This window comes from Chrysemys picta, chromosome 4 (assembly GCF_011386835.1).
Source record: "Chrysemys picta bellii isolate R12L10 chromosome 4, ASM1138683v2, whole genome shotgun sequence".
NCBI classification, from domain to species: domain Eukaryota; kingdom Metazoa; phylum Chordata; order Testudines; family Emydidae; genus Chrysemys; species Chrysemys picta.
The window spans coordinates 22220949-22245692 of NC_088794.1; the positions used below are offsets into that span (position 1 = coordinate 22220949).

At 50.5% G+C, this 24744-nt stretch overlaps 1 protein-coding gene across 13 annotated transcripts in view; it reads right to left on the reverse strand.

Moving 5' to 3' along the window:
- The window catches only part of FOXP4 (forkhead box P4), a 136294-nt gene that overhangs the window by 42294 nt on the left and 69256 nt on the right, over positions 1 to 24744 (reverse strand). For 12 of the 13 annotated variants that reach the window (XM_065591631.1, XM_024110340.3, XM_005308300.5 and 9 more), the window contains 2 exons: positions 7250 to 7372; positions 4662 to 4748 (listed from right to left, as the gene is read on the reverse strand). In XM_065591631.1, the coding sequence (XP_065447703.1) occupies positions 4662 to 4748; positions 7250 to 7354 (192 nt within the window). In that variant the 5' untranslated portion in view covers positions 7355 to 7372. Of the gene's footprint in view, positions 1 to 4661; positions 4749 to 7249; positions 7373 to 24428; positions 24533 to 24744 lie in introns of those variants that run through there. The other variant, XM_005308304.5, reaches the window with a different exon arrangement.

Sequence of the window (24744 nt, forward strand, 5' to 3'; positions counted from 1 at the left end):
CCAGCGCCAGGTGTTTCAGAGAGAGTGAACGGAACAGGACAATTTATCGAGTGATCCATCCCTTGTCATCCAGTCCCAGAAATGTGGGAGCAGTCCAGAACAAACCTTGTTCCATACTACATAAAGACAAATTATTTCATTTTTTTTTTTTAAAGAGAAACAAACCTCAGACACGCAGAATACACATGAGATCATTTAACAATTCAGCCATTCTGAGAACACTTTCAAAGTGGCCTTCTGGGAATAGAATGCCAATGCTGTATAGGACGCACAAACCATAAACCCCTACCACTAACTTAATTCTCCACTTTGCCTAAAAAAAATAATAAAGGGAAAGCAGTATTTTTCTTCTGCATAGTAAAGTTTCAAAGTTGTATTCAGCCAATGTTCAGCTGTAAACTTTTGAAATAACAATCATAACGTTTTGTTCAGAGTTACCGACATTTCAGAGTAACGAACAACCTTCATTCCCGAGGGGTTCGGAACTCTGAGGTTCTACTGCAGATGAAATGAGAGACCGGGGCTAATGGAAATATAAGGAATAAACAGAGTAGCAATACTCCACGGATGGTTCCAGCAAGCCAGCACTAAGCCAGCAACTTGCCAGATCCTGGCATGTGACATCAAACAGTGCCGAGGAGAAGTTACCCCAAAAGTAAGGGTTGGTTTACACTTACAGATGTTCCTGGCATAGCTATGTGTGATTTGTTACTAGATTAGCTATGCTGGTAAAAGCCCACAGACACAACAGATCGACAAACTATACCAGCCTAAGCATTTTTATACTGATCTAACAGTAGAGGGTTGTGCCATTATTGCTATACCGGTGTCACTATACTGGAAAAAGCCTCCTAGTGTAGACAAGGCCTAACTCACAATGGGCTGACATCTCGGAGCGGGGAGAATATTCACACTTCAGTGAACTCCTGAGCATACAAGAACCACCTGCACGTAACGCGTGGGGCGGGCTTCATCTCACATCTGTGGGGGTTTGTGATTGCAGACAAGCTTTGCATCTTCACCAGTGAGGTGTCCACACTGGGTCTCTTACAGGTGTTTGTACCTAGGTTGGTGTTGGATACTAGATGGCACGGCCACGTGTCAACTCCACAGCCCTTGTGCCCAGCTGATTTCTCAGGCTATCAGTCTTTCCCCGCAGGTTTTCAATCAGACGGGCGCACGTGGCTCTAAATTTTCAACTCCAGCAAGATCACGGCCAAAGCAGGTTCCATGCCAGCTGTCGCCAAACACCTTCCTGAGAGGCAGGTCAGCTTTTCCTGGACCTCTGCCCATTCTCATTGAGTTAGTGCTTACAGGGGATACCATTGTACTGCGTAGGACAGTGGTGCCTGGCGTGACCAAGTATGCACAGTGAAGAGCCCTCTTCACAGAAGGCAACAGGGCAATCGCCTCCATGGGTATTATTCTGAGGACGCTTTTGGCCCAATGGAACTAGGTTAACATGGACACCTTCTTACGCCTCTGACCATTGTTCTCTTTCTACTTCTTCCACTCTTAGAGACTGGGTCATCAAACTAGAAGAGACAAGGGGCCTTTTAATGGATTAAACCTTCATTCATACTCATCAACTGGAATAAATGAGACAACTGAAGTCTGCTGTCACCCCAGATGGGGGTAGGTTGAGTGAGTCCAGATAGATAGGGGAATTCTAGGAATGAAGACAAATAGGATTCTTATCCCCACACAGGACCCTACTGGTCCTGGTGACACAGTTATCCTGCAATCACCTTAAGATGCTTTCTTATCAGATAGAACCAAGATGTAGTTTTAGAGCGGGTGGACATTTTTTTGATTTTCCTTCTCCCTGCAAAATGGCTTGATTTTGAAAATAATTTTTTGTGTGTGCAAAAACTTCGATTTTCTCAATATTTTCCATTTCTCAGCAAAAAAATTTCATTTACAGTTTTTGATGTTGATCTCATTTTCCGTTATTTGACGGTTGAGTGTTATTTAACGTTTTTCTTTTCCGAATGCCATTTTCGATGGGTCAGCTGAAGTCATGTGGTAGGTTTTCCCCTCCCCCAAAAATTGAAAAATGAAAACTTGATTTCACAAATTGAAAAAGTCAGTTTTGGAAATCCATTTTTTAATAGTTTAAAGAAACTGGGAAAAAAGTTCTCTGGGAGTTTTAAGGGGAAAAAAAAAGCCATAAAAATTGATTCATTCCAAAAGTTATCAGAACAAAAACATATTTATGTATATATATTCTCATATCCAGATTTACACAGAGGTTTGATCAATTCAGTTTTACCCTTTGGTTAAAGATTGACTCAATATTCCTTAACAATCCTGGTTAATAATGTCCAGGTCCTTGTGAACCTCAATTACAGCAGGGATCCAGAATTAGGAAGGATGGCCTAGTTTAGGAGAGAAGGGATATGCGGGTGTTGAAGGGCCCTTTGTCTCTTAGGGTACGTCTACACTGCCAACACACCCACTCCCTGGGGCAGAGAGTTTCAAAGCTCAGGTCAACCAACTCTGGCTTGGGGAACTTGGCTACGGGGCTAAAAATAGAAGTGCAGACGTTCCAGCTCAGGCTCTGATATCAACCCTCTCGCCGGGTCTCAGAGCCTGAGCTGCAGCCCAAGTGGGAATGTCTACACTGCTATTTTTAGCCCTGTAATGCAAGCCCCATGAGCCCAAGTCAGCTGATCTGGGCTCCGAAACTCACTGCTGTGGACCTGGTTTTTTTCTTTTCCCCTTCCAGTTTAGGTGTACCAGTACTCACAAGAGGTGGGTGATGAAACAGCAGATGCTCTGTGGAAACCACATCTATCATCAAAACATTACAAGTTCAAAGCGTCGTCTGTACTGGGTATTTTGTTTGGTTTTTGCAATGGCACTGTAATATTGGTGCAAATGCCCAGTGTAGATGTGCTGTACTGATGCGACTTACCCTGCTAACTTATTGGGTTTTAACCACACCAGTGCAAGATCCATTTTTCAGTAGTGCAGCGTGCCTGTATTAATAATACCTACCAAGTTTTTACACTGTGTTTGTCATCTGCAGATCTCCAAGCGCTATACAAAAGGGAGGCCTTATGCTCATTTTACAGGTGGGGAAAGAGAGAGAGAGAGAGAGAGAGGTGAAGTGATTCACCCAAGGTCACTCAGCAGGCAGAGAGTAGGAATAGAACCCAGGTCATTTCAGGCACAATCCACTGCTCTATTCACTAGACCACACTGCCTCCCTTTGCATTACAGCACATTCGAGGTAGTAGAGAATACCAGTGCATATTCCCCCTTGTCTAGATAAGCCTTAACAAGGCTACTTAAGTGGGCAGCCACAATCAAGGAACAAAACACGTGTCCCACCCCACCCCACAGACACGGAAGAGTTCCAACAAGAGCTGGAAAAGGTGGTTTCCTGTGGGAGCTTGTGTCCCAGATCAGGGGGACCCATAGCTGCTGCGACCTCACCCACTGCATGCTTCTGGTCCCTTACACATGGACCAGAACCACTACGCAGAAGAAGATAGGAAATGGAGAGACAGTCACTAGCCATGGATGAAATCTCAAAAGAGATTCAATAATAAGCTCCCCAGTGTCTGAGCCCAACTAATCCGAAACTGCAAAACTGGGCAGGGGATGTCAGGAAAACAGGCTTCCCATGCCAGATACCCAGCACTTTCCGCCTCCAGGGGAGCCAGGAATACAAGAGTATTCTATTACTACTACAGTCTTAACCCAGGCTAGGGTGTCACATCCTCCAAATGTCACCTCCACCCCATCCAGGCCCTGGTCTTCAGTGCACCTTTCACTCAAGTATTCCTCCTGAGGTCTGGCCGCACACAAACTCCTCGCCTGAGCGCAGTGGTGCTCGTCACATGGGTAATGGCTGACGCGCGAGCGCTGCTAACACTCAAGGTGAAGTGCAGGCACAGCTCAAGAGTCCCGTTGGACGGGGCATCTCGCAAACACACTGAATTTCAGCCTCTCTCTGGTGCCTTGTATTTCCAACTCTCCCTCTCTATCTCAAGCTAATATTAGTCAGAGAAAATGGCTCATAGTTGCCAGCTCCAGCGGTTCAGCTCTTGGCTCTTAGGGACTCACGGGGGAGAGGGGAAAAGAAAAGATTTTTCTTCTCCTCTTCTTGAAAAGATCCCTTCTGGATGAAGGGGCGGAAGCACAATGCTGACGGCCCTCCAACATATTCCACTTGCACAGAAGCCTCCGGCATGACATGGACTGTGGGTCGGACTGTACGGAGAGCTCCCCGAGGGAGAGACGTTCCTATGTTGGACACGGCATATGGACACCGCTGCTCTCACACCCAAGTGACCTCATCACCTCCCACACTCCAAGCATGTTTTATAGATGTATCATCCAGTAATGATGCACTGTGAGCTACAGGGTTACGCATATGATGTGGAATTTTATGATAGGGGTAACCACAAGAAAAGGTGTCCCAGGTGGCTTAGGTCCAGCTGCCCCACCCTCCCAGCCCCACAGCACCTCATTTATCCACTCCACTTCCATAACCATATGCCCCTATCCCCTGGGCCCCTCCCTCCACCGACATGCCTGCCAGCGGGCTACCCTAAGATTTACACACGCCACGCCTTTTCCCTCCCCTTTGGCTTGCAGCAGTTCCGATCTGTGCCTGCGTCTGTGCCCCGAACCTGTATGGGCGAGCTCACCTCTTTGGGTTGCTGCTTTCCGGCTTGCTGCTGTGTCAATAGCTGCAGGTGAAGCTGCTCCTGTTGCTTCTTGTAGTATTCCTGCAGCTGAGGGGAGGGAGAGCAGAAAGCAGCACACATCAGGGAGGCAGCCGGAAGATCCTGCCCAGGCCTAACCACTTAGGTTCTTAAACTGGGCTTAGCACAAGGCTGCCAACTCTGGCCATGTTACTGCCAGGCTCACGATGTTTGTTGGTTTGCTTAAATACCCAGCTCCTAAAGTCAGGTGAAAGAACGTTTCAGCTATTTAAAGACAGCACTGGCAGTCTGATGCTCTTTGCCCTACTCCACAGTAGACGTGAGACCCACAATCAAGATTTTGACTCCCTGGGATAATTAAAATTCACAATAATAAATAAATAAATAAATAAATACTCCTTCTCAAGTGTCTTTCACTTGAAGCTCTCAAAGCCCTTTACATATACTAATTAAGCCTTGCTTATTATTAATCATCATTTGTATTAGGGTATGGCCTAGAAGCCTCAACCAGGTCAGGGCCCCATTTTGCTAGGTGCAGCGACAAACATGTACTTAATTCAGTATTATCGTAGGTATCAGCAATTAGTGATCTGTGTTTTAGAGGGGGGAAGTGAGGTGTGAGGAGGTGGACTGACTTCATCAAGGTCTCACCGTGAGCTCGTGATACTGTAGGGAATGGAACCCAGGAGTCCTGACTCCCAACCTTCTGCTCTAGCCAGCAGAAGTACCCTCCCCCCCTCTAAGCCCCACACAATGCTTTGCCAAAGGGTGTGGCTGAGATTGACGTGCAGGCCCCAGCAGCAGTCAAATTAAAACAGCCTATCAATGAGAATGAGACGTGTTCCCAGAACAAACAGCACCATGAGTAAAGGTGACTCACTCATAATGGCTAGCGTTAGGGCAGAGAGGCTGAAATACTATGGTGATGATGGAAGGGTGCTACAGGAAAGTCTCTTCCCCCTTTCTTCTGGCTTGTATAAGCCTCGAGAATGCACTCCTAGCCTTTCTGAGTAATATTTCTATTGCACACTGCTTTTCTTCCTCCAGATTAGACTGGCTGCTCTCACTTTGGAAGGAGCTGTGGTCTAGCAGCAGTTGGGGCAGGAGACTAGGAGCCAGGACACGTGGGTTCTATCCCCAGAAAGCCACTTCCGCTCAGTTTACCCATCTGTAAAATGGGGACAACAACAACTACACAGGAAGCTTAATTAATGCTTGTAATGCACTTTAAGATCATCTGATAGAAGGTGCTTTTGTTCCATATTTTGGATTTTCAGGCAGAGGTAAATTCCAGCTCTAAGATTCCCTCCTCCCCCCACTCCCGTCTCCAAATAAACTGTTCCCGATGGATTTGTTTTCCATAAAAGCCACAAAGAAGCATCCACAAAGCCGGGAAACCCTTGGCTTCTGCTGAATGCTGGGAAACCTTTATCAGCTCAGGAATTGACAGCAGCAACTTTGCTTTTTCTGTCTGCGGAACAGGTTTGGAAAGCCAAGCTGTTTACCCGAAAGCCAATCAAAACCAGGTCTCTATAACTCGGTTGAACAGGGTTCCGAGAACATTGGGTCAAGAGGTGAGAGGTGTGATGTTTGGTTTTCTTCTGGTGGAGAATGCAAGCTATTCTGGCCTGGGTTGTTTAATTTGCAGTCAAACATGTTTCTTTATCCGGCTCCAAAGAGGCTCTGAGAAGGACTCCACCCAGGTTAGTGTTTACCCTTTGTTCTTTCCCTGGGGCCAACCTTGAATCCTTATCAGCATGTTTGGAGTAAACAGGTACAGAAGGCAAGAGAAGGGTGTGGAAGATGCTTGTGGGATTTCTCTCCTATTCCCCCTCCCTCCCCCCAGCTGGAGATGTTTACCCACGTCCTTGTGTTTTGGAGTTCTTTCCCTCCACCGCTCTTTTTGCAGAGAGCGAGTGAGTGAGTGAGTGGTGTGTGTGTGTGTGTGTGTGCGCGTGTTCTGGAATGCAGAGAAAGCTCAACTCCAAGGAACGAACCCGAGCTGCTAAGTCTGGGTCTGGATCCAAACACCTGCCCCAACTCAGGGAGAGTCCAGAGTCGAGCTTGGGGCCCACTAGAGAGACAAGGGCGAGCCACGAAGCTTGACCCCAGATCCAAATGGTCCCGCCCATCAGGCTTTGGCTCAGGTCTCTCCCCACTGAAAACCAAATCCTGAACGGGTTTTAATGTAGACACTGTTGTAGGGGATTTTGACGCTGCAGTAGAATCCAGCTGCAGTGGGATTATTGATAAATTAAAATTCTTCCCATTCCATGGTGCCAACGTGGTTGGGATCCCTAGGGCAAGCAAGATGGGGGACTGGAGACAGCCGTAGAGAGGGAAAGGGCCAGGCTGCTTGCATGACTGTTTTAGAGGGGGTCCAGCCTCACCCGACACAGAGGCCCATGTCACTGGAGAGAATGGGGTGGAGTGCAGGCCGGTGCTGACCCTATTTGCATCCATGGGGCAAGGATTCTTTATTTATTATTTTTATGTTTTAGAAGGGTGCAGAGCTCAGTGAGCCGGCCTCGTAGGGTACATGGAGGAAGGGAGGCCTCGGCTGGCCCTACCTGTTGCAGCATGATCGCCTGCTGCTGCTGCAGCAGAGCTTGGAGCTGGGGAGGAGACAGGATCTGCTGCATCTGCTGTGGCGTGATCATCTGAGGCGACATCATAGCGACAGACACGGGGACCTGCGGAGACAGAGAGCGAGAGCGCGTTAAACACAACCCCACGCTGAGTTCGCAGGAAGAAGTTCTCGCCTACAGCTACAAGCTCCGGCGTTCCCTCGTTAAGGCTGAAACAGTTTCCCCTCCAACTCAGGCCCTTAAAAACCCTCCCCCAAATTCCAGACTTGGTCGGCTGGGCTGGGGCTGCTTTAGGAATGTCCTACCCACTTTGAAGTCAAATCAGACATGGGGTTCCCTGAATGATGCTCCCTCAATATAGGGCTGCTAAGCCCAGCTCCAAAACCCCTCAAAAACTGGTTTGGGTCCCAGACCTAGCAGAGAGGATTTGAAAATGTAGCCAGCATCGCCAAGACCAAGCATTCAAAAGCCATGAGTTAGGCCCAAAAGAGCCATGAGATTTTTAATATATAGGGTTTTTTTTCCCTTGGGGAAGGGGTATTTCCCTTCTTGGTTTTGAGCCTTTAAGGGGGTCAGGTTTTCAAGCTTTTCTCCACAGTCATGAAGGCTACAATCTTACTTGCATTTTAAATGAAAGTGGAGATTCTCACGTAATCACAGGATTCCAGGAGCCAAGGTGTTAAGCAAACGTCATGAATCGCCAGATAAAATTGCAAGCACTGATGTCATTGCCTAAGGGCTCGATTTTCAGAGGCACTGCACACCCATAAATCCAATTGTAAAAGGGGGGGAAAAAATCGATGCTCTGTATCTTTAAAATCAGGCCCTCGAATCAGCAGAGGTTTGGGTTTTGCAAAAGCAAAACCCTGTCTGGTTTGGATCCGGACTCCATTTTATCTGAATCTCAAAAGCCACGGGAGAGAGGGGTGGGGTCAAAGGTTTACCCATCTTTAGGGTCCTCATGGCACTTTTTACTAAGAACCGGTAGCCAGAACTTCTCTAACCCACTGCTGCTATGCATTGGGAAGGTGGGGGCAGAGATTCTTGAGCTGCAAGGTGTACGATTTGGAGAAAATGTGGCACACACAGTGGGCGTGATCCTGTGAGATTCTGAGCACCTTCTTGGAGCCTCAACTCCCATCCAGCCAAAGGAAGTTGTGGGGACTCAGAGCCTTGCCCAAATCTTATTTTAGGCGATTGCAGGTGCCATTTTGCCCCTCCCTGGGGTCAACTAAAGCTCCCCACCCTGCCCCATTCTGGGCATGGACCAGCTGGGCTGGTGTGCTTTCCATCTGCCTCAATTTGGGGAAGTGTAACAGGGCAGCTGGCCCCTTCGATGAAATTGGGCCCCGCTGTTCTCTTCCAGGTGTGCCCTAGTTTAGTGTCATGAGGAGGGCAAGGCTGCCCTGAGCGTTACAATAGAGACGGCCCAAAAGCAACAGAGTTCACAGTCCTCAGGCAGGCGACTGGGGTTCCCTGAAGGAGAGTCCAGAACCCAGAGTCCACAGAGAGCACGAGCGAGCTCAAAAGAAGAGCAGAGCTGGGCTGTGAGCAGGGCCGGCTCCAGGCACCAGCTTGCCAAGCAGGTGCTTGGGGCGGCCACTCCGGAGAGGGGCGGCACATCCAGTTTTCGGCGGCAATTTGGCGGACGGTCCCTCCCTCCCGCTCGGAGCGAAGGACCTCCCGCCGAATTTCTGCCGCAGATCGCAATCGCAATTGTGATCGTGGCTTTTTATTTATTTATTTTTGCGCCGCTTGGGGCGGCCAAAACCCTGGAGCCGGCCCTGGCTGTGAGCTTCAGGGAACGGGTGCCCTTGCAGGAGAGCATGCGGAGAGCTCTCTAGTGAGCAGGGGAGCCAGATCAGGCTGGTGAAAGCAGAAGGCAGGCGCGGGGGGGGGGGGGGGGGTCCCCTACAAACTTCCCCAGCCCAGAGAGCTGCTGTCAGAGAGGGCTGAAAGCAATAGAGCCTAGTGGATCCTTGACTCAAAAAGCTGGAGCCAGAGGCCAAGGAGGGCTAAAGGCTGGGGAATGGTGGAGGGGTGAACCCACCCATGTCTCCAGGGGAGAGCTGGAGCTAGGCCTGAGAATATAACAGGACAGAGAAGCACCCCAACTAGAGGGGTTAGGGTGAGGCATGGTGAGAGACACTGGAGCTGTACCAGAGAGCTCGGGAATGGTGAGAGATGCTGGAGCTGTATCTGGCCTCCCAATGGATGGTTGGGAGTTGAGAATGAGTAAATGTACCGTTCGGTCAGTGCTGGGGAAATCTGGATTATGGTTGTGGGATTTCTTATAATAAATTATTCCTGAAAAGGGCTTGTGTGGAGTTCCCAGGGTCTCTGGAAGAAAGGGGAAACCGAGGCAAGCATGCTTGTAATGCCACAGCTGGAGGGCAGTCGAAGTGGGGGTTGCCTTATCACATACAGTGGAGACTGAAGGCAGGCGATTAGCCCCTGGAAGAGGGGAACTGCAAGTGCCCAGAAGAGGGAAACCAAGGCAGGGGGCTGCTTGCAGGGTCATCTGAGGACAGGATGACTGAGAAATGGGGAGGGAGGCCCAGGATGTCCGTGGCCCTTTCCAGGTGAACTGCTGTCAACTGCTCAGGTGTTGAATCCCAACATCCCATTTTCGGGCCCACAATCCAGCCCTCCAGCCAGGACCTTCTCTTCCCCACCCTTTGAACTGCAGCATGCGGGGAAGGTACTGGCAACAACTGGGTGGGGGAGAGGGGGGACCCACAACCCATATCTTTTGCAACAGCTCTAGGGCGAGTTTAGTGCCCATTCCCACTCCCCCCAGCCCTGCCTTCCCCTTCCCTTCATTGCTTAAATTCTCTTCTAAAACACACCTAACAAGCTCGGGGCCCCAGAAGAAAGGGGAGGAAGGGGAGGCATTTGGGCTTGTCAATCAAATGTCACCTCTTCACCTTCCAAACTGGTTCTAGCAGCTGTTGGAAGCGGTTGGAAGCAGGCCGGGTCAGAGAGCCTGCTGCAGCGGGGGGCCGAGGGGGAGCGCTGACCCCAGGCGAGCAGAAGTTCTTACTGGTGATAAGCCAGGAGGAGGTGGGAACAAGGGCAAAGGATTGAGCAGCAGATCCCCACATGAAAGGTATCAAGAGATGCCAGTCCTGGATACCGCCGTCCGCGCGGGCGCCAAAACGACCGAAATAGAGCAGCGGCGGCTCCCAAACTGGGTCGTCGTCACTCACAGGAGCTTGGAAGTGGGTCGGAAGAAGCTCGTGACCAACCCTCAGTGAGCGCACCCCCCCTTGGGGGTTGCCTGAGCCGAGCGGCTCGGGGTCTGATGTGGAGGCAGAAGGGAAAAGTGGCTTTCCTGTCCACCTGATGTCCACGGGTAACTGGCATGTGTGTGGCGGGCGCGGGGGAAGTGGAGCACCGAGGTGCTCCCATACCACTGCAAGCGCCTGCGCAGAACAGATTGCAGTTCCTGAGTGTCAAGTGTTTGGCCAGCAGCCCCTCCTAGCAGCAAAGTCCACTGGGACTCTAGCTCACAGGCTACGTGTCATAAGCAGCTTCAAATTCTTTGAGTTTCATGGGATATGTACGGCTGCCGAGTCCCTCCTTGAACTGCTGCGATTTTTCCAGCACTCGGGCCTGCTTCTGGGGGGGTTCGTGGGCTGACCCCATCCCAACGGGGTTGGGGGGAAGGGGGACAGGGGACGGTAGCTAGCCATGCTTATCCGAGGGGGTGTGTCTCTCCCCACCCAGTGCTAGCTGTCCTGGCTTAGCGCAGCCCAGAGCAGGGATTGGGGCTCCGTGCGCAGCACGGAATTGGGCTAATTTCAAGATTTCCGTGAAATCGTGATTTACACAGGGCCTTATTCGGAGTATGGGCCCCACATCTTGAGAGGCTCTCTCGTGGACCTTCCCCCCCTCCCCACTGGCTGCCATGCAGTTCCCCCACCCTCCCCACTGGTGATCTTTTTAAAGCTTCCTTTAATATGATTTAGCCACTAAGAAAGGAGGAGGAAGCATCGTATGGGCCAACCAGCTCTCCATAAGCCACACTTAAATGCTCCACGGACCAGAGTCCTAATTAATCTCACTCATGGCAGGCACCCGAGCTGGGCACAGGGCTTCACAGCACAGGTGCTGGGTGCTTCGCCCCTTCTCAAGGCACTGATCTAAACTTAAAGGAGGGAGCGAGAGAGAACTAGAAAGAAAAAGGGGGAGGGAATAATATTTAATAATATATGGAGATATACCTATCTCATAGAATTGGAAGGGACCTTGAAAGCTCATTGAGTCCAGCCCCCTGCCTTCACTAGCAGGACCAAGTACTGATTTTTGCCCCAGATCCCTAAGTGGCCCCCCCCAAGGATTGAAATCATAACCCTGGGTTTAGCAGGCCAATGCTAAAACCACTGAGTTATCCCTCCCCCCAAAGGAAGGGGACACTGGTAGCCAAAATACTTCTAAAAATCAGACCGTGGAGAAGTTATCAGGCTTTGCAGAGACATGAGGAATGTATCAATCATCTCTATCCAACCATTATTTACAGCTGACATTAGTAACCCATAATTACCATGCCAAGGACCGGGTGGGCTAGGAGAGCTGGCCAAGAGGACTTCTGTTATATTAGAACGCCCCCTGTGATTTGGGATAATGCTGGACGTCAAGTCCTGGGCATTTGCTCTGGAAACGAGTTTCGCCCCAGACAAGTTAAGAGCCAGAAAAAATGGGGGGATCCTGAAAATTTCAGAGCCCCCTATCGCCCACCCCCATATCCAGGCAGAGGGCAGACATCACCCCAGAATAGTTTCCAGGGGTTTGACCCTGCAATGCTGGCCCAGGGGGGTGAGCTGTAGTCAGCACCTGGGAATGGAATGTAAAGCTATTGTACATTCCATGTTAACCCTGCAATGTTCGCCTCTAAGTGGAAATGCATTCAGCACGAGCCCTCCCTGGACATCTGCAGAAAATCTCTTCCACCTAAACCAACTCTCCTCGATGCCCTCCGACCATGAAAGCAGGTAACCTCGGCTGGCCAGAGCAGGGAAGCCTGCCTCTCCAAGGAGGCTCCATGCTAGATTGGTCTTAGCCAAAGTGACCCTGCGATAGCTGAGGGCTGGGTTACCAGGAGGGGAAAATCGGGCAGAAGATTTTCCTTGCTCTCTGGTCCTGCTGGAGGCAGAGCACGTGTGGGGCATGGGGAGAGGAGGTCTCAGTTCCAGGTGGTGGTGAGTTACCTCCTACTTTGGTCCCAGCCTTGTAGTGGGAGATTGAGCCAGGCAGGGAGCAGCTGAAATAAAGCACAGCCCCCTGACCGCTAAGTAGCTGCTCACGCCCAGCACTGTTAGGCATTTCTAGCAACCTTCCTGGGAGAGAGCTGCAGTAACCTATTCTCGTCTGTAGGAGGCGCTTGGCCTCAAAACCCTCCATTTACACTTTTTAAACCTGCGAGTGAATGAGGCCCCCCCAGTCCTTTTAACTTGCCCGAGGCCATGTCAACCGCAGACTATAACCCTCTTCCCACCACAAAGGGAGCGGCTCCAACCGGGGCCTGATGGGAGCCTAACTCTTCCACGGACTGCGGCTGAGGGTATTTGATGTGTGCCCTCCCCCCGCCCCCCTTTTCAAACAGAGCCAGACATGTGTTCATTAGGATTTGTGCTGCCAGGGTGCTGCAAAGAACAACCCATGCGTAAAGCAGGAAGGGTTGGAGTTTGGAGAGCAAGGTGGCTTGATTACTCACAGCAACCTGTGTTTCTTTTATGCAACAGGTGACCTGTTATATGTTTCCAGGTATATCTGAAGGTATTGGCAGAGCTGTCTGCAATCAAGTGTCTCAGAGGCAGATAACCACTAGCCCCATTTGACAGACACACAGAGGTGAAGCAACTTGCTTATGGTCACTTCGCGACACAGCTGAGAACAGAACCCAGGAGTCCTGGCTCCCAGCTCTAATCACTCCAGCACACTTCTTCCCAGAGCTAGAAACAGAACCCAAGAGTCCCCGTTCATGCCTGATCTCCACAATATGGACCCCACCTACTTAAGAGACTTGCTTCTTCCCTTAAGGCTCATTTCAGCAGCTGGGCGGAGCCAGGGGTAGCAGAGCTCACGGAGGGGGCTACCCTCCATGGAATTTGCTCCCCTTCCACCCTATTGGTCCAACTGAGCCGGAGTTTGCTGACCTTTGAGAAAGGTTGCAAGGCTTATCTATTTACTCAGACTTTTTGCTAGAGGGAAGTGTCCCGAGTGGGCTGAGTTTCATTTGTCATTTCAGATCTCTCTCTCTCAGCTGACTTCTTGTAAAGTTATTTATTAATTGTTGCATGCTCACCCAGAGGCTGCAACTGAGGCATCTTGGATGAAAGTCAGCCAAGGAAATCAAGGCCACAGGAGCGCTTCACCCGGGCAGAAGCCGGACTGCTTGCCCTCCTCGCTCTGGGAGGAAAAGTGCAAGCACTGCGGGGGCAGGGACTGCCTTTTGGTTCTGTGACTGTACAGCACCTAGCAGAGCGGGGTCCTGGGCCATGAATTGGGCTTCTAGGTGCTACGGCAACACACACACAGAAATAGTAAGTGCTAAATTAGTCCCTGCAAATAGCTGCACAGTCCTCCCGCCATTGGGACATCTGCAAACACTGGTCACAAGACCAAAACGTATCACTGAGGGGGCCTCAATATGTTCCTCTAGGAATTAGATGAGATGACCAGTTTGATAAGCTGGTGTCACCACTCTCCCTAGCCCGGTAGAGGATCTGACCAGTTGGGCATTCTCTCACCCAACAGTGGAAACTTGGAGATTTAGAGACACAAATCCATGCAGTGGCGGCACCAGGATAAGTGAGAGCACAGGGTCGGTGCCCGCTCCTGGGGAGCTAAGCCTCACGCTAATTTCCCTTTGCCATTCATTAGCTGGCAACATGCTCGGAATGAGAGCCTATAATTAATCGCTCATCTGCATCCCCCATCCAAACGTCTTCCCCCGCCCCAACCACCACGCAGCGCATCCTATTTGATACACGTTTGCTGGCATTTTCAAATCAGAGGCATTCTAATTACCGGAGAGTTATAACACCTTCCATTTCTCGCCCGGCGGACTGACACCCTGTCAAGAGCAAAGAGAATTGCCAGAGGTTTTGACAACACTAATTGCCCCTATAATCTAAAAACACAAAGGAGAAGCGATTAGTCGTGAGGACCGCAGCTCTCGATCCGACATGAGGTTTTCACAACGTTACAAGAAAACAAAAGCGGCGCCTTTTAGAGTTTGATGGCTGCTAACAAAAGCAGAATTATATTTTCATACAACCTTTGTCTGCCTTAAATGGCTTTCCCCTTTGCGCTACGACGCCGAGCTGACATGGGGAACGGTTCTTGTGGCTTCTTGAGAAGTGGGGGCTGAGAGGAGACAAGCCAGGTACCTGGGCTTTGGTTCCCGTAAGATGTGTATTTGAGGCTGAAGAGTTCTCGTTCCAGGTCTTGCATTATGTGGGAGGACAGGTTCCAGTCTCGCTGCACCATTGGCTCAGGTTATCTAGCTAACATCAAGCCCCTTCAGGGCACCATGGGTCCGGGTACTACAGTTGGTTGGAAAATGAAGATTTCCTCCTCCCCCCTCCCACCCCAAAATTTTTCAGGTGAAAACCAGAAGTTTGAGGTTTATTGACAAAAAGTCACAATTTTCTATGAAAAGTGGAAAATGTCCACAAAAGTATTAATTGAGTTGAAAACCCAATTGTCCATCGCAAACCGTTTCACCCAGTCCTATTGGTTACTTACATGACCCCTATCTCTGCGGTACCTGAGCACCTTATAAACATCACAGTACCTCTGAAAGGTGGGGGCATATTCTCCCCATTTCACAGATGAGGAGCTGAGGCAGAGAGATGAAGTGAGGCATCAAACAAAAAATATAAACTAGGCGAGTCAACAGGACCGTCAACCAGGGTTACCTCACACCATGGCCAAGATTTCCCCAGGAAACAATGATCCTCATGTCAAACCTAGAGGCAGACAAGCAATGTGGAGTTGGCCCCAAAAGGGCTCGGATGCAGGACTCTCTTATGAGGGGCACCGTGGGCATCTAATCTTAGCCAACATGTCCGTGAGGCCGTTGGGAGAGTCAGTGAAGAGACATGAAGGATTTTAAATTCGCTGGGGACGCCCAGCTCTCTCTGTGCCGGAGAATGAGGCCAAGGGCTGGGCGAGATTGGGGCATGCACGAGAACGCAGGGCCTAAGCCTCAATCCTCAGATCACGGTGCGTGAGGAGAAGCAAACAGAAGCATTGGCGGAGGTTATTTCACCCTCTCCACCCCCCATCGTTCGCAACTAGTTCCTAACTCAGGGGTCTAGTTGGATCCCCAGCTGCTCAAACTTAGCAACTGTCCTGCTTGCCACCAGGGCCGGCTCCAGGCACCAGCTGAGTAAGCTGGTGCTTGGGGCGGCAGATTGTTGGAGGCGGCATTCTGCCCAATCCTAGGGTGGCATGACCGCTTTTGTTGTTGTTGTTGTTCTTGTTCCGCTCCGGCCGCCCTATAGGGGGCGGCGGCGCGGACAACCAGAGCGCCCTGCAGGGCAGTCCTCTTCCTTCCCTCCCCGCCGACCAGAGCGGAGCTTTCGCGGCAGCGCAGCGGGAGGGACCGTGTGGCAGCGCCCTGCTGTAACCCTGGCCGCCCCCTTCTCTCTCTCTCTCCTGCCCGCTCCCTCCTCCTCCATCCCCCCCCCCCCCCCCAGCCTGTCCCCCTGCACCCGCGCTCCGGCCGCGCCACAGGGTTTTTTTTTTTTTTTTTGTGCTTGGGGCGGCCAAAAAGTTAGAGCCGGCCCTGGTTGCCACTGCTCTCCATGCAGAGGAGATGCATGCCAAGCCATCTATCTCCACAGGCCTGGTAACAGCCACGCTAAGGCGCCTAATGGCATCTGAGATGATAAAGAGGAAAATGAACCGAGCAGCACGTACCCAGGGGATGTCTAAAAACATGGATGCTGAACAGCTTACTTAACCTGGAGCCCTTTAACGCAGCGCCTGCAGCTACTGTGCTTGGGACAGGCTTAATGGGAGACACAGTCACGTGAGCCCTGCTGCCAAAGCACGACTCACTCACACTGCTATTGCAATACACCCACCATTCGGGCGTTCATTTGCAAGGGCCATGACCAATATCTAGGGATGTGGCTAAACCGGAATCTCTGCCATTGGGGCTCCTGGTGTTATAGGCATAGCACTTTAATGAGCCATCTACCATGTCCAAACCAGAGACGAACCCTTGCGAGAAAGATCGGCGCTGAGAAAAATAAACCGTGTATTTCCGGGGTGCAATGGGTTAATGCTCAAATCTGTCAGCTAGAGCGCTAGGGGCTCAAATCCCAGCCAGGTTGAACAGTTCCCCATCACATAAAGGCAGCGTGCCATTTGGCATTAACTGCCACTCCCTTATCCTGCATCTAAGGCCTGGTCCCCACTAAGTCCCCACTTCGGACTAAGGTACGTTATTAACGTAGCTGAATTCGAAGTACCTTAGTCCGAACTTACCGCGGGTCCAGACGTGGCAGGGAGGCTCCCCCGTCGATGCCGCATACTCCTCTCGCCGAGCTGGAGTACCGGCGTCGACGGCGAGCACTTCCGGGATCGATTTATCGCGTCTTAACCAGACGCGATAAATCGATCCCAGAACATCGATTGCCTGCCGCCGGACCCTCCGGTAAGTGAAGACGTACCCAAAGTAGTGGTAGATGTTAACAGAGTAGGAGATTATTGGGGCATGATGGGGTAGGGTTTTATTCTTCGTGCAGCACCTAGCGCAGCGTGTGCGGTATAGAAAAGCAACGGCATATCATGGTAACACGCAGCAGGTCCAAATGGAGCCGAAAGAACCAGCATGGCCATTTGGAAGTCTACACAGCATTCAACGGCTCCCACCACGCCTCTTTCATCTTGATTATCTCCAGTCGCCCTAGTGCCTCCCTTCCCTGGGAGCTGAACTTTTTCCTCTTTCTGAATATTAACTCTCCAAGAACCACCACCACAACAAAAACTTTGCCTGGGCAGCCTGGACTGCTGGATTCTTCTCTCCAAGAATGGCCTGTATTATGTGTCATAGCTGGCATCTGCCAGACAACGAGCTAAAGAAGGGAATGACGCACTCCTTGGCCCACTGCCATTCCACAAAACTGCTTACTAACAGCTTTGGCCCTTGAACAAATGCCTTGACGTTGTATCTCTGATTTGAGAACAGAATCGGGGGGGGGGGGGGGAGGGGGGGGATGAAAGGGGTGATTTTCTGAGCTGTCTTGGCTGTAATCCCACTGCGCCGGAGACGGGAGGGCGGCTGGGGATGGGGGGGATAACCAGTCTGTGGGTGGAAAACAAGTCTCATGTTAAAGGGGAAGTTCTGCTCTCGGTATAAATCTGAAGCAAGTTCACAGAAGCCAGTGGTGTTCAGTGGGATTTACACCAGTGTCACAGAGCAGAATCTGGTAGGGAGCATTTTTACAGGAATGAGAATTCAGGACTGAATGAGCATTGTGAAAAATAAACCTTCCTTTGCAACCCAGAAGAGAACGTTCCTTCCAGATCAGGGTTGAGGTTCATTAGTGAAGCAGAACAGGGGAAAGCCACACACTGAATGACTATGCTGACTGAACTGCCTTCTTGCTTGGAGTCTGACTTACTGGGGCAGCATAAGGAAGTCCGAAACTCAATGAAGGAAGAAATTAAAGACCCCCTTCATTCCTGGAGTTGATATCCCAGCCAGGAACCTTGCAGTAGTGGAGAAGCAGGGGTAGTGGGGACCCCTGATTCCACTATCGTAGGGAGTGAATGCTCTTATTATCTCAGGAGACACAAAAGTTTGAAGCTTGAGAGATGCAATTTATCTTCACAAGTCAGGGCTGGGGCCATTCCCCACTAGCACATGGAATATTAGAAGACCCACAACTTGCCCAGCCTCAAAGAGTTAATGGACAGATCTTCCGCTTCAGTTAGAAACAATGTTAATCATAGGAGCATATTTCCAAGAAGCTGGGAAACTACATGAAGCGCAAAGGGGTCAGGCATCATAATGAGCAAGGTGGGAACAGTAAGTTAGAGCATTTAGAGAGAAAGGTCTTTAGTCACTTTTCTTGCTCAACTAAACCCTTTCCCATATATCCCAGTCGAAAAGCTAACACAGAAGAGCAAACCCAGCTGTCCACCCAGCTGCACTGCTATGGCCCTGATCCTGTAATCTGTCCCATGCAGACAGATGCCAGAATCCCATTTACTTCAGTGGGACCATAAAACAGCACATGGGCCTACTGTGTGCATCTCGTTGCCCAATCAAGATGTGTATTTATGTATACACCCTGTACAGATATACACACATGCACACTACAGCTTAGTTTGAAAGCATGTATGCTGGCCACAGAGCTCAGGGCACCATACGTTAGGAACGCAAAAGCCATGATTAAGATAATAAAAATGAAGATAAGTTTAAGAACATCCTTTTTGAATCTGAAATCAACAAAACACATCAAGCGGGTCTGCTATGGGGACGGGAAGAGCTAAACGAGGAAAGGGAACAAATACCTGGCCAACACCAACCTTAGAATGGCTTTTCTTTAAGTGGATGGACCATGATAGACACATAAGCCATACATCCCCCCTATAGCGCACACACTCTCATCTACTCTCCACCTGGGATACTGTTCCATGTAGGCAGACAGCCCAACACATTTCACTTTGAATTTGGACTAAAACACCACCACCAGATGGTAATTATGAATCCCCACCCCATTTGAGAGCAAGCCTCGGCCCGAGCCCCGTCACTACATTTGCTGGCTCCCAAGAAAGCATCAGGCCGACACATCTCCAGCTGCGCTGCAGGAAGCGGCTACCTGCATTTCAGGCTCTGGAGTTTATTTGGTCTCGACTCCGTTTTAAAAGACAACAACGAGGGCTTTAAATACTCTTACCTGGATTCTGATACTACACCGGAATAATGCCACTGACCTCTGTGGAGCGATTCCCAATTTAAAACCCACCAAGTAAGATTGGAAACAGTCCCTGGAATCTACTCTGCTGCTTCAAGTCAATAGTAAAACTCAACAGAAGCAAGATTAGGCTCACAGTTAGAGCGTCAAGCAATATACACATGCCATGGAGAATCAGAACAAGAGAGTGAACTTTGCGTACAGATGAGAAAATGAGACTGATTCTTCATTACCTTATACCATGAGTAGCCGGTGTGAGTATGAACTGCTACAAATGCAGAATGGTCTACCTGGATAGATCTCTTAGGTATTTATATGGCCCCTATCACCACACTATCTGAGCATCTCACAATTTTCCCATGTATTTATCCCCGCAGGGGCCCTGTGAGGTGGGGAAGTATGGTTATCCCCATTTTACTGATGGGGATCTGAGGCCCAGATTTTCCAAGGTATGTAGGTGTTGCTGCACTCAGCATTACAATGCCTAACTGATTTAGGAACCTAAATCTCACTTTCCAAAGGGGTTTAAGCACTTATGAGACAACAATCCCATTGAGAGTTAATGCGATTTAGGCCCTTAAGTGCCCAAATCACTTTTTAAACTGAGACTTAGGCATTGCAACGCTGAGTGCCACAACCCCTAAATACCTTAAGAAATTTTGGCCAGAGACACTACGTGAGTGACTCAAGCTCACAAGGGCAGTCTGGGAGTAGAACCCGTCTCCCCAGTCCCAGGGTAGTGCCCTAGCCACTGCACAAGCCTTCCTCTTTCTAGTTGGGTTTTACACACATTTTGTGCACTCTCTACACTGCTGAGAGTCATTTCACAGGGTGCAGTGGCAACTGGGAACTGATTCAGGGCGAGACCGTGGAGCGCACCCAGGAGAGGAGACGTGCAAGGGAGCCTTTCCAGGTGAAGGTGAAGGCAGGAGCAAGTATGTGGGTGAACGTGAGTGGGTGTATACACCTGTGCAGAGGAGAGAAGGTGAGTTTGATGTTTCAGTCACATGTACAAGTTATGAATATGCTGTATGATCTCACCTGCACGCATCCTCACCAGTGCCAGGCACCCCAGTAGATAAAAGGAAGATGGCTCACGTATCCCTACGTATCAGCGCGCCTTGTCTGAATGTTTCCTGTGGCTGACAATCCCTTTCAAAATCTGCCACACCCCAGGGAGAGAAGGCGTCACACTACGTCCCAGGCTGGCACCGCCTTGGGAATGGGCATCGCTGACAAAACGGACGCAGAGGATCAAAACCCAAAGGCAGGCGTCTATCCGGGTGGGGGGTGTCTTATCTCCCTCTGACAAATACCTGAGCGGGGCGCTCTCTTCCTTACCCTTTGGCAATACTCGTCTAGCTGGTCAGGCCAACAAAGTCTTACAGAATTGAAGTGATTTCTTGGTCACCCACTCTCCAAACACCGTTGCTCTCCTTGGAGCAGCTGGACCCCTGGGATGGTGTTATTCCTGTAGCCTGCAGGGTGCGGACCGAGCCACTAGTTAGGGATTGCTATTTGGTAGAGGCTGTCCAGCCAAAGGGAAGGGGACATTGGAGAAAGGGGCCTAGACCTGGGCGCTGCAGATTCAAGTGGAAAAATCTCAGCGCTGCACCACCAGAGTTCAAAGGGGCTGTTCTATTTCTCCTCAAGAGGGAACGCGGAGGGGCCGGTATTGATCTGTCTTCATTACCCATTTCACTCAAGTTTCAAATCAACAAAATACACTTTTCCGCTCCAGTGCCCTCCCTGCCACAGCAGACAAAAGAAAAAGCAATTTCCTCAAGTTTGCTCCAAACTCTCTGCTCCTTCCTCAGCGCCCTTCTTCCCTCTCCCATGACGGACACATTTCTAGCCCCAGAGACCTCGTCCCATAGGGGACAGGAGTCTCCCCCTTCCCCTCCAGCAGGCAGAGAGCAGGATGGGATGTTATCTCCTAGCTGGCCACCTGCTGATCCATGCTATGGCTTCTAGGTTGACAGGAAGGGGGGTGGTTTCGGAGTGAAATTGCTACCTTTTTGCCTGGAGGTTCATGGCCTCTACTCATCCACAGAGCAGATGCAGCATGGGACAGTGGCAGTACAGGAATCCCAGCTGCCTAGTCTCTAACAGGGACTGGAAACAGGCAATACAGCTTGACACTTCCAGACCTTGGGTACAAAACTGGCAGAGGGTGACAATGACCCAAGGTAGTGCCCACCAAATGGCTGTTTGGCAGCTGATGGGAAATGAGCTTGGTGGGTCTCGGGCCAGATCCCAGGAGGCAGCATCCTTATTACAAGTTGCTCCCATCGCAACTGGTGCTTGTTGCCCATCCAAAGAGTGAGTGGGAATAGGGATCAAACCCCCTTTCTTACCTCTAGAGGGCATCCCTTCCAAGACACACTGGTGGGGCAGCGGTCAATGTCTCTCTTACGTCTGTTCTAAAGGTCAACAGATTTCAGTCTCCAGGTCCATCATTCTGGTAATCAGCACTAAACTCACTTTTAAAAGAAAGTCACAGAGGTTGACTTCCAGTATTCAGAGCCGTGGTTCTCAACCTAGTTACCATTGTGGGCCGCACATGCAGCTCTCTTACGTGTTATGTGGGCTGCATCCACACAATATATACACTATCTGTATGGCTCTGAGGATGTCACATGAGCCGCAGCTGTGTGTTGATTGGACTGCAAGTGTTGAGAGACATTGATCCAGAGTCACAGCTAATGGGATATAGACCGAGACACCCCCCCTCCCCCAACTCATCCCACACGGAGCCAATGAACAGCCACCAAATGTTAAATTTCATCCACTTGGTGACATGGGCTGGATCTGAACCAGTGACTTGGCTCTAACAGCCCATGACTGATCCCCAGCTTCTTAACAGCTGTAGCAGTTCACTGGGAAAGTTCAGTGCTAGAGGGTGACCCAAGGCACAGAGTTCAGGAGAGTTTGGATCTGGAGAGGTCATTCAGAGCGACCTGCCCATGGAGTTATGAGACCCATCCTGAGACTCCCATTCAGGTCAGCTAGGATTGCAGGTACTCAGCCCCTTTCATGATCAACAAGCTAAGACTTGGCAGGCTTTCACACAGGAGACGGAGCATGGAGATGGGAACACAGGTGGGAACCAGAAAACACCAGCCCTGTGACACCACACCCCCAGTGAGGCTGGAAAGCACCGGGCATTAGGTATTTTATCAACATGTCTTGAACTGATTCTTCCAGCATCATCTAGCGCCCCTGCACGCAGTTCCGTTATTAAGTTCCTGGAGGCGGAAATGTAGGGACACAAACCATGCCATGCTGGGGGAAGAACCCACTTACAGTGACAGTAACCACCCACATGCAATTTCTTTTTTAGGGGAGAAAAAGGGGAGGTTTTGTTTCAATGGTGCAAAGCAATTTTTTGTAAGGTTTCAGACTTTTTTTTACCCCAGCTGCAGCAATCACATGAACTGCACACTGCACCCAGGGCCAGCTCCAGGGTTTTTGCCGCCCCAAGCGGCGGAAAAAAAAACCCCAAACCCGGGATCGCGATCCGCGACAGCTCCATCGCACCGCTTTCTTCTTCGGCAGCAGGTCCTTCCCTCTGAGAGGGACTGAGGGACCCTCTGCAGAATTGCCGCCAAAGAGCCCGACGTGCCACCCCTTCCCCTTGGCTGCCCCAAGCACCTGCTTGCTCAGCTGGTGCCTGGAGCCGGCCCTGACTGCACCTCTGGGTATGTCGAAGGAAAGAGGATTGGGGGAGCTTCCGCGTTTGAAATACTGAGTCCTCGCAAGCTCAGCAGCTACGTACTGCTTTTCAAATACACATGAGCAACATTCTCTTAACTATCACAGCCGGCTCGATGCCCCAGATGTTCCCCTATCAGCAAGGATCCTTAGAACAGGGGCAGGATCCTGACATACTGAGGCCCAAAGGCAGTTAAGAATGGAGGCACCCCAACTGAGAGACCTGGGGCCTGGTTTTGCAGAAAGTGCTGGGCGTCCACCTCTCTCACTGGCATCCCTGGGAGCTGCGGATTCTCAGCGCCACTGAATAAAAAGCAGACTTGCGTTGGAGGGAGAGGGTGCCCAAAAAATGAGACATCAAAAAAAATATATCCAACTATCAGTGGCCACCTTTCATGATATCCAAGGTACGATGAGACTGACACTGCCCCTCTCTGTGCCTCAGTTTCCCCATCTGTATAATGGGGATGATGGTACCAATCTCCTTTGTAATATGCTTTGAGATCAACTGATGAAAAGTGGTATAGAAGAGCTAAGTATTATTATAATGGACATTAAGGACATTTCCTCCTGCCAGCGGATATTAGACCCTAACCTCCATGCAGTTTTTCTATTTAAATCCAGTAAACCCCAACTCAGCAAAGCATTTAAGCATGTGCTTAAGTCCCACTGAAATCAACGAGACTTGAGTATGTTCTTAAAGTCAAGCATATGCTTAAATTCTCTGCTGAAAGAGGACTGACTGCTGCGTGAGGGCCTCAGATACCAGCAGGGAGTTTGGGGGACTGGTTTCAGCCTGAATGGGGCATTGTGCCCCCTTCATTTTGAGCAAACTCCAAAAATCTCCAAGTGAAACTCAGCTGAAAGAGAGGAGCTTTTTATCTGGATTTAACGGAGAGCCGCAAATCAGGCCAGACTGAACCCCCAGAGTCTGTTTCATCCAGTCCCATTACAGCCAAGGTGGGGAGAGAGGAGCTGAAATGAAACCTAATGGTATTAACTAGCATGAAAAGGACAGGCAGTGCGCTGCAGAACAGAGCCCTGCTCACCAGATCACTGCACTAGGAGCGCAAGAGAACGGCCAACTCGACCGTGATTCCACAGGGCGGTGCTGAGCAGGTCTGAGTGCCCTCAGCTCCCTTTGAAGTCAATGCGAGCTCAGCAGCCCAGTGCAGGATCAGGCCGCTAGCCAGACAAAGAGCAGCCTGGAGAGCCAGCCCCTACTCCTAACTCCTGCCATACAAGTGAGACAACACAAGGGTTGCAGGATCGGTCCCTTCAGGACCTAATCCTGAACAGGTGCTGATCACCTGCATCGCCCACTGACATCAATGGAAGTGACGGTGCTTAGGAACCTAACTCACAAAAATCTCCCCCGGCCTCTGATTCCATAGCTCCCTCCAAGAGCAGTGTGCTTCCCCCACTCATTCCATGCTCTCTGCCCCCCCTTCGCCACCCTGGATTTGGTGGTGGAGAAGCCCTGCTCCCCGCCTGCGCCGTCTCACCATACAATAGCCTCTCTCCTTCTCCACTTCAGACTGAAGAAACCCTCCTGGTCAATCTCATCCACACCATTCCCCGTTAGATAAACTTCCTTTCAAAGGAGTCTGCTTAATCCTCTATCTCCCCTCCTTCAGATCCTCCCCCAGCTGCTGGGCAGGGGCAAGCCGGGAAGGAGGGGGCGGGGAGACAGGTTGCTATTCCTGACTCATATAGCCTACAACTTTCACAAGTTCTTTTGCAAGACAAAAGGAGGAGGAGGGAGCCGGACTCTTAACTCTGAACAAGCCAGCCAGATGGATGGACAGACAGCAGCGAAAG